General features: G+C 34.9%; 1 protein-coding gene, 1 non-coding gene and 2 pseudogenes across 3 annotated transcripts; 1 reads left to right on the top strand and 3 right to left on the bottom strand.

The window, feature by feature from the left end:
* Positions 1-1,112: 1,112 nt before the first annotated feature.
* LOC104771920 (aluminum-activated malate transporter 13-like) lies at positions 1,113-4,191 on the top strand (annotated as a pseudogene). Its single transcript, XR_015593956.1, has 6 exons — positions 1,113-1,503; positions 2,156-2,296; positions 2,390-2,662; positions 2,738-2,868; positions 2,976-3,119; positions 3,423-4,191. The product of XR_015593956.1 is annotated as an aluminum-activated malate transporter 13-like (transcript).
* Positions 4,192-4,339: 148 nt separating this feature from the next.
* Positions 4,340-4,411, bottom strand: TRNAC-GCA (transfer RNA cysteine (anticodon GCA)). The gene has a single exon. It is a non-coding gene; the product is annotated as a tRNA-Cys (tRNA).
* A 2,115-nt stretch (positions 4,412-6,526) lies between these two features.
* Positions 6,527-8,365, bottom strand: LOC104771918 (NAC domain-containing protein 96). Its single transcript, XM_010496537.2, has 4 exons — positions 7,746-8,365; positions 7,367-7,650; positions 7,050-7,289; positions 6,527-6,958 (listed from the first exon to the last, which is right to left on the bottom strand). The coding sequence occupies exons 1-4, from the start codon at positions 7,900-7,902 to the stop codon at positions 6,761-6,763; spliced, it is 879 nt and encodes a 292-aa protein (XP_010494839.2). The 5' UTR covers positions 7,903-8,365; the 3' UTR covers positions 6,527-6,760.
* A 4,776-nt stretch (positions 8,366-13,141) lies between these two features.
* LOC147919843 (uncharacterized) lies at positions 13,142-14,298 on the bottom strand (annotated as a pseudogene).
* Positions 14,299-14,579: the final 281 nt, after the last annotated feature.

Below are 14,579 nucleotides of genomic sequence, written 5' to 3'. Positions count from 1 at the left end.
TGACAAAAAAAAAAAAAAAAAAGACATTATGTTACGTTTTATCGGTAAAGAATGAAATAGTGCAAATCAGTTATATATTATTTTAGGTTTTATCATATTTTCGATGTGTTATTCTTAACACATTTTTGTTTAAGATGATGATTTTTTCGTTCCATCTCTAATTAAATTTCACTAGCTCAGAATCAGAAAATAAACCATATTTTTAAAACTAGTTAGCAATTAATTATAAATACATAATACTTATATATTATTTGAGGTTTTATCATACTTACAATGCATGCGCATGATTCTGCACTACAAGATTAAAATAATGAAATGAAAAATTAATCAACGGAATACATATGAAGGAAATATAAATCTATCAAATATGGATGATATAGTGAAAATATTTTTTCCACTTATTTTTCCTTTGGTAATATATATAGTAGAGAAATAAAATAAATTTATATTTGTTCATAACTCATATTTAGCGGAAATGATGAACTTTGATTTGTAATTGTTTTCTATGTAAGTGATATTAAAAATGAAAGGAATATGAATTTTTCGTTCCACCCAATTATGTAATTATATTGTATAACCCATCAGCATCCCAAATATAATAGTTGTATGGTATGTCGGTGATATTTTCTTCCATAATTTTAATTGGGTTTCCTTTTTTTTCTTTTTTTTGTCAAACAAAGTTTTGTTGGGGTTTTTTTTTTAATAAACAACATAAAGTTTTATTGGTTGTAAACATCTTTTGCCATTTAAAACGCATTCTAATCTCTCATCATCTTTGTAGTTTGTACGGTACGAACAAGATATTGCTTTCTTATCCTTATAAAGTAACTATGTGAAGCACATGATCGTACAGGGAACATGAAATTTTTATAGTTTTATATATGGTGTTGTGTTCACAAATTATTAACAGTTTAACACATATTATGAACTATACTAAAATTATGGATATTAAAGAACAACAAAACTTAGCCCTTTAAAAAGTTGAAAAATAATTAAATATATTATTTAAATAAAAAACTAAACTTATGGTCAGACTCTCTCATAGTTCACCCACTATTCTATATACATATAGCTAGCGTACAAGAAAACGAAAACTTTTCCACATGTAAGATAATTTCACTAGGATAAATCAATAAAAGATTATATATATTCTTTCATTGAAAGTAAACAACAAAAGATAGAACTAGCTAGAAAGATATCAAAGAAAAATAATAATGAGGAACAAGGTCGAAGCACGGAGCATGGAGATTTCCATGGAAGAAGAAAGTTGTAGATCGAAGAGGAAGAAGGTTCTAAACCTTCCAAAGAAGATGAAGAAGATTCTCAAGAATCTATGGATTGTCGGAAAAGAAGATCCGAGGAGAGTGATACATGCTTTGAAAGTAGGAATCGCCTTAACACTCGTGTCATTGTTGTATCTCATGGAACCTATCTTCGAAGGTGTTGGAAAAAATGCACTTTGGGCAGTCATGACCGTCGTTGTCGTTCTTGAGTTCTCTGCCGGTAAGTATAATCAACTATAGTTTGCATTTTTCGTTTGTGATCTTATCTTAATCTACAGGAACAAAGAGATTGATTGAGAAAGATATTGTGGTTTTATTCTAAAATCGTGTGATTAGACCCGCGTATGAACAATAATTTGCACTTTTATCTATAATATAATCTCATCTTATCTTGATTTACTATTATCTATCTATTCAACGCTACAAACTCTAAAAACTCATCTAATCTTGATTTACTATTTTATCTAGACAACTTTAAAAACTTACCAATGATATTCTATACTAAAAGTCTAAAATGATGAATTCGGGATATTCGTATAACGGTAAAACACCCCTCAACTTGGAGCATATGGGTTACAAATGTGTACTTTGACGATTTTTAATATATATTTTTAAACTGATGAGTTTAAATTGGAAAAACTATATATAATTTCTGGGTGATTTATTTGTGGGGGACTAAGAATCAATTAAATAAGCGGATATTGGATCGGCTGGAAAAAGAAAAAAAAAAAAAAAAAACTTTTTTAGCAGATTGCATTTTTTTTGTTGAAAAAGATTAGCGGATTGTTTTGTTGTTTAGCTAATTACGTATTGTGCAAAATATCCAGCCACATGCATGGTCTTCAATTGATAATGGTATAATATAATTCCAGGTGCAACATTACGCAAAGGATTAAACAGAGGATTAGGGACACTAGTAGCAGGATCTTTGGCATTTTTCATTGAGTGGGTTGCTATTCATTCCGGTAAAATCCTCGGTGGTATCTTTATTGGCACCGCTGTTTTCGTCATCGGTACGTATTTTGATATTATTAATCAATGAATTAATTTCCAAAACTTAAATATATATATTAATCATGTTGTATATTTATATATATGTGTAACAGGATCGATGATAACATACATGAGATTTATTCCGTACATAAAGAAACACTACGATTATGGTATGCTTGTGTTCCTTTTGACGTTTAATCTAATCACGGTATCCAGCTACCGAGTCGATACTGTGATTAAGATCGCACATGCGAGATTATATACCATTGGTATAGGTATCGCCATTTGCCTCTTCATGAGCCTTTTGGTTTTTCCGATATGGTCTGGCGATGACCTTCATAAATCCACCTTTACGAAGCTCCAAGGCCTCTCTCGTTGTATTGAAGGTACACATTCCTTAAACCAAAACATGTCACACCTTAAGTACATAATATAACTATTGTTTTTTACTCTATACGTAGCATGTGTGAGTGAGTATTTTGAGAACAAGGAGAAAGACAAAGAAACATCAGATTCTGAATCTGATGATGAAGAATTAATCTACAAAGGGTATAAGACTGTTTTGGATTCTAAATCCGCCGATGAGGCTCTCGTATGTCATCTTGAATCAAATCTTATTTCGAATCCGACTATATTAATTAATGATTGACATATCGTAATCTTTGTAAGCATAAATTACATATTGACATTTACATATAGGCAATGTATGCAAGTTGGGAGCTAAGACACACAAGGCTTTGCCATAGGTTTCCATCTCAACAATATGTCAAAGTTGGATCCGTTCTTCGCAAGTTTAGTTACACTGTTGTTGCTCTTCACGGTTGCTTACAAACCGAGATTCAGGTAAATCTTTTAACTTTAAAAAATGTTATTACATATATGAATTATATAACATATACTCCCTCCGTTTCATAATATAGGATGTTTAGAGAAGTGTTTTTGTTTCATAATATAGGATGTTTCCAATTTTCTATGCAACTTTTAGATTAAATCTATATTTTATATTATGCAGTCTTATTTCTGATTGGTTAAGCTGTTTAAAAGTAACTTTTTCTTAATATGTGTGTTTTAACTAAAACATCCTATATTTTGAAACGGAGGAAGTAGTTTAGTATTTGACTCTGTTTATGTTACATTTTTTTCAAGACTCCAAGGTCTATTCGTATCCTCTTCAAAGATCCTTGTGTTAGACTAGCCGGAGAAATCTGCAAAGTCTTGTCTGAACTCTCCGAAAGCATCCGAGACCGACGTCATTGCTCGCCGGAGATTCTCTCCGACAGTCTCGAAGCGGCACTAAAAGATCTCAACACTACAATCAAGTCACAGCCTAAGCTCTTTTTAGGCTCTAATCTCCACGGTGACATCACCAACAAACATCTAAACGGCGACGTTTCGTATTACAACGATACTAACTCAAACGACATCGTTTCGTATCACAAGGATAATAACTCAAACGGGTGCGTTTTGGGACAGACTGTAGAACAGAACGACACCGTATCTCCGCTTCCATTAAGCGTCGTTTCACTCTCTAGCTTGAGATCGGTGAAGAAATCGGCGGCGGCGATCGGAGAGAAGAGGAGACTGAGGAAACAGTTGAGCAAATCGCGGTTATGAAGAGTTTGGAGTTTTCGGAAGCGTTACCGTTTGCTGCGTTTGCGTCGCTTCTCGTGGAGATGGTAGCCAGGCTTTATACTGTGATTGATGAGGTTGAGGAACTGGGGTCTGGGTACAATCGCCTGTTTCAAGGAGTATGATAAGACTGTGGATGTGCGAGTTGAGAAACCGGTTGATCTAGTGGTTGGAGATTAAATTGATCGTGTTACGATACGGTTTATTTTATTTTGTTTGGTACGGTAGATATTGATTTGGTTTCTCTCGGTTCTTTTATGTGATTCGGTTCTCTTTTGCGATTGAATTTGGGTTTTTATTTCGGAATTTTGTAACATGAGGTGGTAATTGAAGAGTTACATTGGTTAAGAAAAAAAAATTGAACACGTTTTTACTTGGTACCTTTTGCCCTAAACCAAACAAAATTTGTAAGAAAAAAAAAAAGGAAAAGAAAGAGGGCCCAACCGGGTTCGAACCGGTGACCTATTGATCTGCAGTCAATTGCTCTACCACTGAGCTATGGACCCAAGTTGTTAAATGCTCACAAAGGTTTTTATAAATCCCCTAACATATTGAGAAAATTACATTACATTCAAATAACAAAACTAGAAAAAGAAATTACAGTATAAAGCCCATCCAATTAGTGAAAAGATGCATATTTTTTGGGAAATTATTCTTCATTTAATTAATTAATATCCTATATTTTCAGTTTTGCTCCTTTATAGTTAGATTCATTTTTTTTTTATCATATTGTTTTTTCTTCTTCTATATTACACAAAAATTACATATAGCTTGTAGGTGTTTTATACTTATGGTTCCCCATTTTTCCTTTTGTAAAAATTTTGTTTTCTACAAATTAAAAAATAATTGTTACCAAATTATCACTTCCAGAATAGTTTTTTTTAAAAGGTTATTTTAATGATGTCACATTAACGATGTCACAAAAGATGTTATAATAGTGTGGTCCAATTAATCATTGTAATAGAGAAATGACAGATCGTATAAAGATGATAGTAGTGCATAATCCTAATGAGATTTTTAAAAGAATCCATAGTGAATATAGAATACAGCTTCGTATACTAATGAATATTTTACATCAAATGTGTAATCCATAGACATTTTCATTAGTATACGAACCATGTTTGAAGCTATGTAACAATCATTGAATAGCTTCTCCAAACAAGATCGAAGGCCACGTCCGGACCCTATGAAAAGGATGAACTTTTGAAGTTGTATGGCAAAAAAGTTGATCATAACGACCCAAATCTGTACTTATGTAATTCAGATTCTGAAAACAAATGATATAAATATTAAAAAAAAATAGAAAAAATGAAATGATGTCAAAAAATGAATTTATTAGACAGAGTTAAAATAACTGAATTGATAGTTATTAACTCATTTTCAATCACTTTCAAGTCGAAGACAGAATTATGGAACATATCAGCAAACATATTCAAAGCAAGATCAAAGTGTTCATGATCAACTTGCATTGAAAATACTGAATGGTCCAATTTAGTTTCTCCATATACCTCACTATTATGTCTATTATCTCTGTGGACATAATCACTGAACTAAAAAAGAATGTTATTTGCATAAAAATTTCAATTTTTTTTTAAAAATTAATCAATGATTTTTTAAATATATTGCATAATTAATTTCAAAAAAAAAATTAATGACAACTCTTATTAGTTATTACATCAATGATTTTTTAAAGAAAAATCAAAAGAATATTTCTTAATTAGTTGATAAATGGTATCAAACTTATTAGAAATTATTAACAAAAGCAGTATGTAAACAATGTTCCTTCACATTGGCTTATTTAAGCTGATCAATTAAAGTTGTTGACAAAAAAAATCATTGAATATGTGTTTTGATAAAGAAATGTTTTTGAAATTAATTATGCAATAGGTTGTTAATGTGTGGTTGTGTGGTTGAAAAAAAAAAATCATTGAATATGTGTTTTGATTAAGAAATGTTTTTGAAATTAATTATGCAATAGGTTGATAAATCATTGATTTCGTATGTTAAGAAAAGTTTTTTTGTAATTGTTTTATCCAAATAATATTATTTTGTTTAAAAAATCGATGTAATAATTTATAAGAGCTGTAATTATAAATTTTCATTGAACTTAATTATGAAATAGATTTATAAAATTATTGATTTCATGATTTAAAAGATGGTTAAAAAACAATTTTACCCAAATAAAATTATTTGGTCAAGAAAATAATATTAATTTTGTCAAGAGTAATCTCCATAATTATAATATGCCTTGTCAGCGTTCTAATCATACACCATCATCGTCTACGTCATTATTTTTGACAGTTGACTAATAGTTAAATTAATCAATGGTGATTTTGACACCATTAATAAAAGTTCAGGTAGTTTATTTGAATTTTGTTAATAATTCATGTTAAAAAATACATTGTCTTATTGTTTAGGTAGAAAAATACAAGATCATTGTTTAGGTAGAAAAATACAAGAATCATTCATGTTAATAATTCTACAAATTAAAGGATCATTGTGATCAACTTATCACTTCCAGAAAAGTTTTTTTAAAAGGTTATTTTAATGATGTCACAAAAGATGTTATAATAGTGTGGTCCAATTAATCATTGTAATAGAAAAATGAGAGATCGTATAAAGATGAAAATTAGTGCATAATCCTATTGAGATTTTTAAAAGAATCCATAGGGAATATAAAATACAGCTTCATATACTAATGACAAATATTTTACATCAAATCTCTATAATATAGTAATTCCATAATTAGAAAAAAAAAAAAAAAAATCATCCATAGACCAATGCTAAAAGTCTTCCAAGTTCCAAGACTCAAAACGATAAAAGGCGTTTCTGTCGTAAAGACCAAATTACTCCGTCTAGGAGAAATCTGAGTAACCGAATAAACCGGTTTGATCGTATCCACAGTTTGTCCAATAACCGGTTTGCATAGACTCATCCATGTTCTGATCTAAGCTTGTACTCGCTAGAAAATCCATGTTTTGGTTACCAATGACCGGAAAATCAAAGTCTTGTTGGAAGTACTGAGATGCAACCTCTTGGATTTGAGGATAGTCCTACACACAAAAAAAAATATTCAAACCTATATTAGATAAACCAAAACCGGTTTTGGTTTAGCTATTAGTCAATATAAATGTATACACATACTTTTGAAGAATCAAGAATGAAGTCTGGTGAAATCCAAATGTTGGAGGAGTCCGTTTCAGTAGATACAGGATTGGCAAATGAGTGAAATGGCATTGTTTCATCGCGACTAGGAGACGTTACTCGGCTTGAAAACCCCGAGCTTTCTCCGGATCCAATAGTTTGCTCGCTTGGAATTTTTCGGATTTTCGAATTAGTTTTGATCTCAGTCTTCATTGCAACACGACATAGCACATAAGCTCCCTAGAATTAAACACGTTCAGTTCTTAATATTCTTTTACCAAATGAAAAAAAAATATATATATATCAAGTCTCTTTACCTTGAAATGTGGTGGTCCTTGTGATGAATCATCATCGCAGAGTCGATATTCATGCATGATCCAATTGGTTCTATCGCCTAACGGGGCACGCCCTTTATAGAAGACTAGAGTTTTTCTATAGCCAATTATAGAAGATGAACGAGAAGTAATTTTCCGATCTTTTCCGGTTGCTTTCCAATAACCAGCTTTTGTTCCTCGGTTTGTACGGAAACCATTAGGATATTTTTTGTCCCTTGAACAGAAGAAGAACCACTCCATGTCCCGGTTTGGGAGAAATGACTTGTCTAAAAAGTAACAATGACAACAAAATATTAAAATTTTGAAAAGTTACCAGAAAACTAAAGTATGTATATTTTCGGAAGTTAATATATATTATTACCTGGTAACTCCCAAGGATCGAAACTATAAAGATCGATAACGGGAATGACTTCAAGCTCGATCTCGAGACCTTCGACTTTTCTTTTCAAGTAGTATTCGATGAGTTCTTCATCAGTAGGATGAAACCGGAATCCTGGAGGTAAACATGAACTTCCCATTTGCAGTAATAAACTCACTATACGATGACTTGCTACACCAAATAAAAGTTAAAAATATTGAAATCAAAATTTATTTATTTTTGAACAAGAAATCGATATTTCTTTTTTAGTCACGAAGCTACAACAGTTAATATTTGGAAAATCCAAAAATAGAAACTTTTCTCAACGCTTGATTTGTTGTTTTGCAAGTCAAGTAGATTGTATTTTTTGTGTGACAAGAACATTGTCTGAAAGAAAACAAATTGTTTCGTATAATTAAAAAAAAATAAAGTAACCAAAAATCTTTAAAAGTAAGAGATGTAATAAGAAAGTAAATATATATTGGTGTGAAAGCTTCAAAAGTGATTAAGGAATTATTTTTTCTTAACAACGAGTGTTTAGCGACTGATGAAGAGAGTAATTGTAGAAATTAGAAGAGGGTGGTAGAGTGTTGAATCGTTATGGAGTGCTGAATATTTATAGCACGAAGTTGGTAGAACATTGAGTTTCTATATAAATGTAAATTGGAATTATAAAAGTTTGTTAGAATGTGGCTTTTATTTTTAACAAAACTATGGGAGACCGATAAAGTGATTAAGACATAACTTGTCTGAAGTGTTCTATAAAATAAAATTCCAAAGTAATTGGACCCACCTAGACTCAATAGGTTATTTACATGTTCACACTTAGGCACAAGCAATTGACAACTCATTTCCTTATATCTTTCAAAGTTTTGTTCTTCTTGTTGACTAACCATTAATTTTATTTTCAATGATAGGTTTATCATTTCAATCTTCACATATACTAGTATGTCAATGCAATTTACAACACAACCAATGTTTCTATAGATTATACTTACGTGTATGTAAGTGTAATATTTTGTATCAAATGAATTTACCATTGTTTCTTAGCGTACCAATGCTATAGCTAGATATTTTAATGTGTGCAACTTTTACACCTCAAATTGTAACTTTCCCAGTCATATATTACTGTGATATTGAGTTTTAAAATACTGTTCCACGTCACAATGCGTAGGACAAAAGAACTTTTTAGTGTAACTTGAACGATTTTTTTATTTCATACGAAAAGAAGAAGACGAAAGTGATAACGAAAACTACATACTTGAGTCGGAACAAGATAGTGGACCCGCGGCTACTCTAATCGGACCAATCCATATTTTATTTTCCTAATTTTAGTTTACATAATTGTTCAATGTCTTTAAGAACGACCAAAGAGCCACTTTGAATATATTTGTTGGAAAAAATAATTCAGAAGTTCTCATATACACTTAAGATACAAAAGTTGCTTCTTTTATCCATTTTGGAATTACAATAATAAGTTCATATTCCGATCCGGATATTAATTATAAGTTTATTATTTATACTTTTATAGCCTAAACTATGACGTCTGCATAAAGTTGTGCAGTTCATGGTTTCCCATTTAGTTGGACCAATTTAGTTTTTTTTTTTTCATAGCATCTGGAAAAGGGATACCTAGATACGATGACTAAAATTTACACTGCCATCATGACAATTACGTCTTGATATTATAGGCATTTATAAGTCAGTTAGCTATTTGAAAATCTTCATCACTAACAAGAATCTGACACAGAGTTTTATCAGTTTAGTTAACATGGTAAGTCACATAATTTTAATATTTCCTCCATGTCTCATGTAGAATTAGATATTGAACTGACTTGCTTTATCCACAAACATTACAATAATATTTATACATGATCGACACTAGGGTTTCTAAGTTAACATACATTGTCATTGACGTAAACAATACGACACAAGCCCATAACACAAAGCCCAAACTATAACTCCAATACTCCCCCTCAAGTTGGAGTGTGGAGATTTTGCACACCTAACTTGGACAATAAGTAATCAAACTGTGCTCGACCAAGCGCCTTTGTTAATATATTTGCAATTTAAACATTCGTAGTAATATGTTTGGTAGAAATGATCCCATCACGAACCACATCACGAACCGCATGACAATCTTTTTCTATGTGTTTAGTACGTTCATGAAACACTGGATTGGCAGCAATATGAATAGCAGCTTTGCTGTCGCAGAAGAAACGAGTAGGCTCCGACTGATCAATACCCAATTCTCTTAACAAACGCCGCAACCACTGAATCTCTCGTAAAGCAGTAGACATAGACCGATACTCGGCCTCAGCAGACGAGTGAGAGACCGTATTTTGTTTCTTAGTTTGCCAAGAAATCGAAGAACCACCAAGAAGAACAACAAACGCGTAAGAGAACGTCTTGTCAAAGGACAACCTGCATAATCCGAATCGCAGTAGACACTCAAAGGGAGATCCGGATCCAACGAAAGAAATATTCCTTGACCAGGAGTGCCTTTCAAAAAAACAAACCACAGGAAGAGCTGCCGTCCAATGAGCTTCACGAGGAGACTTCATAAACTGAGACAAAATATGAATGGAATAACTAAGCTCGGGATGCGTATGAGTGAGATATATCAAACGACCTACAAGTCGACGATATGGCTTAGGATCAGATAAAAGAGGACTTGTGTCTTTCGCAAGCTGGTGATTCTGCTCAAGAGGCGTAGGAGCAGGCTGAGCACCAAGAAGACCACAATCCGAAATAATGTCTAACGCATACTTACGCTGAGAAAGAAAAATACCTTCGGGACCTATGCTGACTTCTAGGCCAAGAAAGTATTTGAGTTTGCCCAAATCTTTCATAGAGAAGCATTTAGACAAAGAATCCTTAAACTTCTGAATCATGTATCCATCGTTGCCACAAATAATCAGATCATCAACATAAACTAAGACACGGAGATCAATACCAACTTTAGTGTAAGCAAACAAAGAGTAATCCTCATAGGACTGAACAAAACCAAAACAGAGCAGAGTCAGACAACTTCTTAAACCAACAACGGGAGCTTGTTTAAGGCCATAGATAGACTTCCGGAGACGGCAAACTTTGCTCGAATGAGAAGCACGAAACCCAGGTGGAAGTTGCATATAAACTTCCTCATCCAAGTCACCATGCAGAAAAGCATTATTGACATCCATTTGAAAAACTTCCCACTTCTTAGCAGCAACAAGACGAAGAACAGAACGAACAGTAGTCATTTTCACCACTGGAACAAAAATCTCATTAAAATCAACACCCTCCTTTTGATTATTACCAAGTGCGATAAAACGGGCCTTATAACGCTCAATGGAACCATCAGCGTTATACTTAGTCTTGTAAACCCATTGACTACCAATAGCAATCTTATTAGGCGGTAAATCACAAATCTCAATCGTCCCTGTAACATCGAGAGCATCAACCTCTTTGCGCATGGCATCATTCCAAACTTTGAGGCGAATGGCCTCCTTAAAGTGTCGTGGCTCAACATGAGCAGTAATCGCAACTAAGAAAACATGGTGCCCTAGAGAAAAAGCATCATCAGAGATGTAATTTGTCAAAGGATAGAGAGAGTTACCTTGAACCGAAGACGAGACCAGGGATGTGGAGTCAGGGAGAGCGTGATGGGTTTCAGGAGCAGAGACAGCATTATATGTGACATAGTCGCGAAGCCAACCAGGAGCTTGACGATGTCGTTGACCTAAAGGAGGAGGATCAACCGAAGTTACAACAACAGGTGACAACACCTCCGCCTCGGTAGAGGGAACATGATCAGGGGAACGACGACCCGGAGAAGAAGGTACCAATGAGTCCGCAACTACAGATGACGATGTATCAACAACCTGCTTGTCCACGAAAATAGGGGAAGGTGAAACCGGAGATGAGTTCGGAACAGAGGATGGTGTGTCAGACGTAACAGGGGAAGGAGGTAAAAGCGGAGGATCAGCAACCTCCGTAACAAGCATAGGACTTGGCGGAGGAGAGACAACAGGATCAACAGGTAAGACCAAGTCCGAACTCCCCCTGACCGACGAAGGCATCACCCAGTCATCATCAGTAACAACAGCAACAGACGGAGAAGATGGCGGAGAGAGAGCAAAATTTTCGCGATTTGCAAAAGGGAACACATCCTCACGAAAAATAACGTCTCTTGACACACAAATTTTGTTCTTCTCAACATCAAACACCTTCCAACCTTTCTGCCCAAATGGATAGCCGACAAATACACAAAACCGACTACGAGGAGCAAATTTATCCTTGTCTCTCTGCATAGAATGTGTGTAACAAGCAGAACCAAAAACACGTAACGAATCATATGATGGTTTACAACCATGAAGAACCTCATACGGAGACAAGCCGTTGTGCACAGATGAAGGAGTTTGACTAATAACATAAGCAGATGTAAGAACGGCTTCTCCCCAAAAACGAATAGGCAAACTAGCCTGAAACAATAAAGCTTGTGAGACATTCAAGATGTCGATGTTTTCTCTCAACTCGACCATTTTGTTGTGGAGTCCCTATACAAGATGTTTGATGAATGATTCCACATTGATGAAAATAAGGGGAGAGACAAGTAAACTCTGTTCCATTGTCACTGCGAACCGTCTTAACGGATTTTCCAAACTGTTTTTCAGCGTATGTGATAAAGTTGTTAACACATTACGGACTTCAGACTTAGCAAGCAAAAGATAAGTCCTGACCGCACGAGAATAGTCATCAACAATAGTCAAAAAATAAACAGCTCCACAAGAAGAAGGAACTCGATAAGGACCCCAAACATCGCAATGTATTAAAGAAAAACAATCGTCGGCTTTATTAAAACTGTCAGGAAACAATTCTCTAGTCTGCTTGGCTTGTAAACAAATGTCACAAGAGTGAGAGCCAGGAGATTTCGAGGAACCAGAAAACAACGGTAAAGAAGAAAGCATAGAGAAAGATGGATGCCCTAGTCTTTGATGCCACAACACTTGATCGGAACCGACGGTCACACTGTGTATTCTCGCAGACTCAACATCCTTAAAATAGTAAACACCATCACGCTATTCTCCTCTTCCAATCCGAGTCCTCAAAAAACGGTCATGCAACACACACAAAGTATCAGCAAACATAGCAACACACTTGGTTTGCTTAAAAATCTTGGAGACAGATATTAAAGTGCAGTTTAGAGCTGGCACATAGAGAACATTGTCCAAAGACACTTTCTCTGTCAAGGGAAACACTCCCACACTCAAAGCAAATGTTTTACTACCATTGGCAAAGCCTACAGAACATGGGGAAATGTTCTTAAGGTTGATTAATAGGGAAAGATTTCCTGTCATATGATGAGAGGCCCCAGTGTCAAGAATAACATCACCAAGATCCTTCTTACCAGAAAGTCAATCATCACTACTAGAACTCAATTTTTCTGAAACCATCTGTTGGAGAACTCTCAATTGTTCGGGTGTGAACTCAGGAAACACTGATGCATTCTCACTAGTTGCATGAGCAACCACAGATTATCCTCTCCCTCGTCCAGAAGAAGAGAAACCAGAACCGCGTCCACCACGGCCCCGACCACCAGTCTTTTGTTGTGATTTCTCTGATCCCTCAGTCCACCAATCATGAAATCCAACGATTTGCCAACAATCACTTTTTGAATGACCACTTCTCCCACAATGAGAACAGAGTATCGAACAACGCGGAGCAAAAGTCACACTGTGACCACCACCAGAAGTGTCTGTTCGTCCCAAATATGCAGTTACCTCCGGAGCTTGCTCACGGCGAGTCAGAAAGCCAACAGCTTCTTGTTGGTGCTCACGCGTACGCACCGACGCAAGTCTCTGTTCTTCTTGTATAACCTGAGAACAAATTTCTCCAAGAGAAGGAAGAGGATCCATGGCAACAAGATTGGTACACAACCCACCAAACCGAGAATCATCAAGACCATAAACAAATTGATGAATCTTCTCCTCTTCTCTTTCCCTTGCAGGCTGACCGGTCGCACCACAGGTACAAAGGACACAAGTACAAACAGTGATTGGCTTATAATTCTGAAACTCTTCCCACATATTACACAACCTGCCGTAGTAATCAAGAACCGACGGCCCATCTTGCCGACACGCCGCAAAAGTTGAGCTCTGAGTTGATGAACACGGACCTTGTTTCCCACTGAGAAACGCTGCTTAAAATCCACCCACAACTGGTGAGCATTGGAGACAAAAGTAACAGTGGATTTGACTTTGGACTCAATCGAAGTACGAATCCAACCCACAATCATAGAGTTAACCGTTTGCCAATTTTCAAAATTGACATCAGTGCTCAATGGTTTTGGTATGGTACCATTGATAAACCCCGTTTTACGCTTAGCCTGAAGAGCGTTAAACATCTCAGTGGACCATTCATTGTAATTGTCACCAGTCAACACGACGGAGGTGATCATAGCTCTAGGATTATCCGAGCTGGACAAAGTGTAGGGAGACACCGTCTTCGTAGTAGGTCGCTGCACTGCAGGAGCCTGCTTCAAAGATGATGAACTATCATCTATTTCGGACATGATTTCTTGTCACGCAAGAAAATAAACTTGTTCTTAAGAAAAGAAGAAACAAAGCAAGAAAAATGATGAGCAGAAGAAAAATTTAGAGAGGCTCTGATACCATGTAGAATTAGGTATTGAACTGACTTGCTTTATTCACAAACATTACAATGATATTTATACATGATCGACACTAGGGTTTCTAAGTTAACATACATCGTCATTGAAGTAAACAATACGACACAAGCCCATAACACAAAGCCCAAACTATAATCCCAATATCTCACAAAAAACAGATGTAT

The sequence above is a fragment of the Camelina sativa genome, chromosome 20, assembly GCF_030686135.1.
Source record: "Camelina sativa cultivar CO46 ecotype springtype chromosome 20, ASM3068613v1".
Classification (NCBI taxonomy): Eukaryota; Viridiplantae; Streptophyta; class Magnoliopsida; order Brassicales; family Brassicaceae; genus Camelina; species Camelina sativa.
This window is presented reverse-complemented; position numbering and strand designations above follow the sequence as displayed.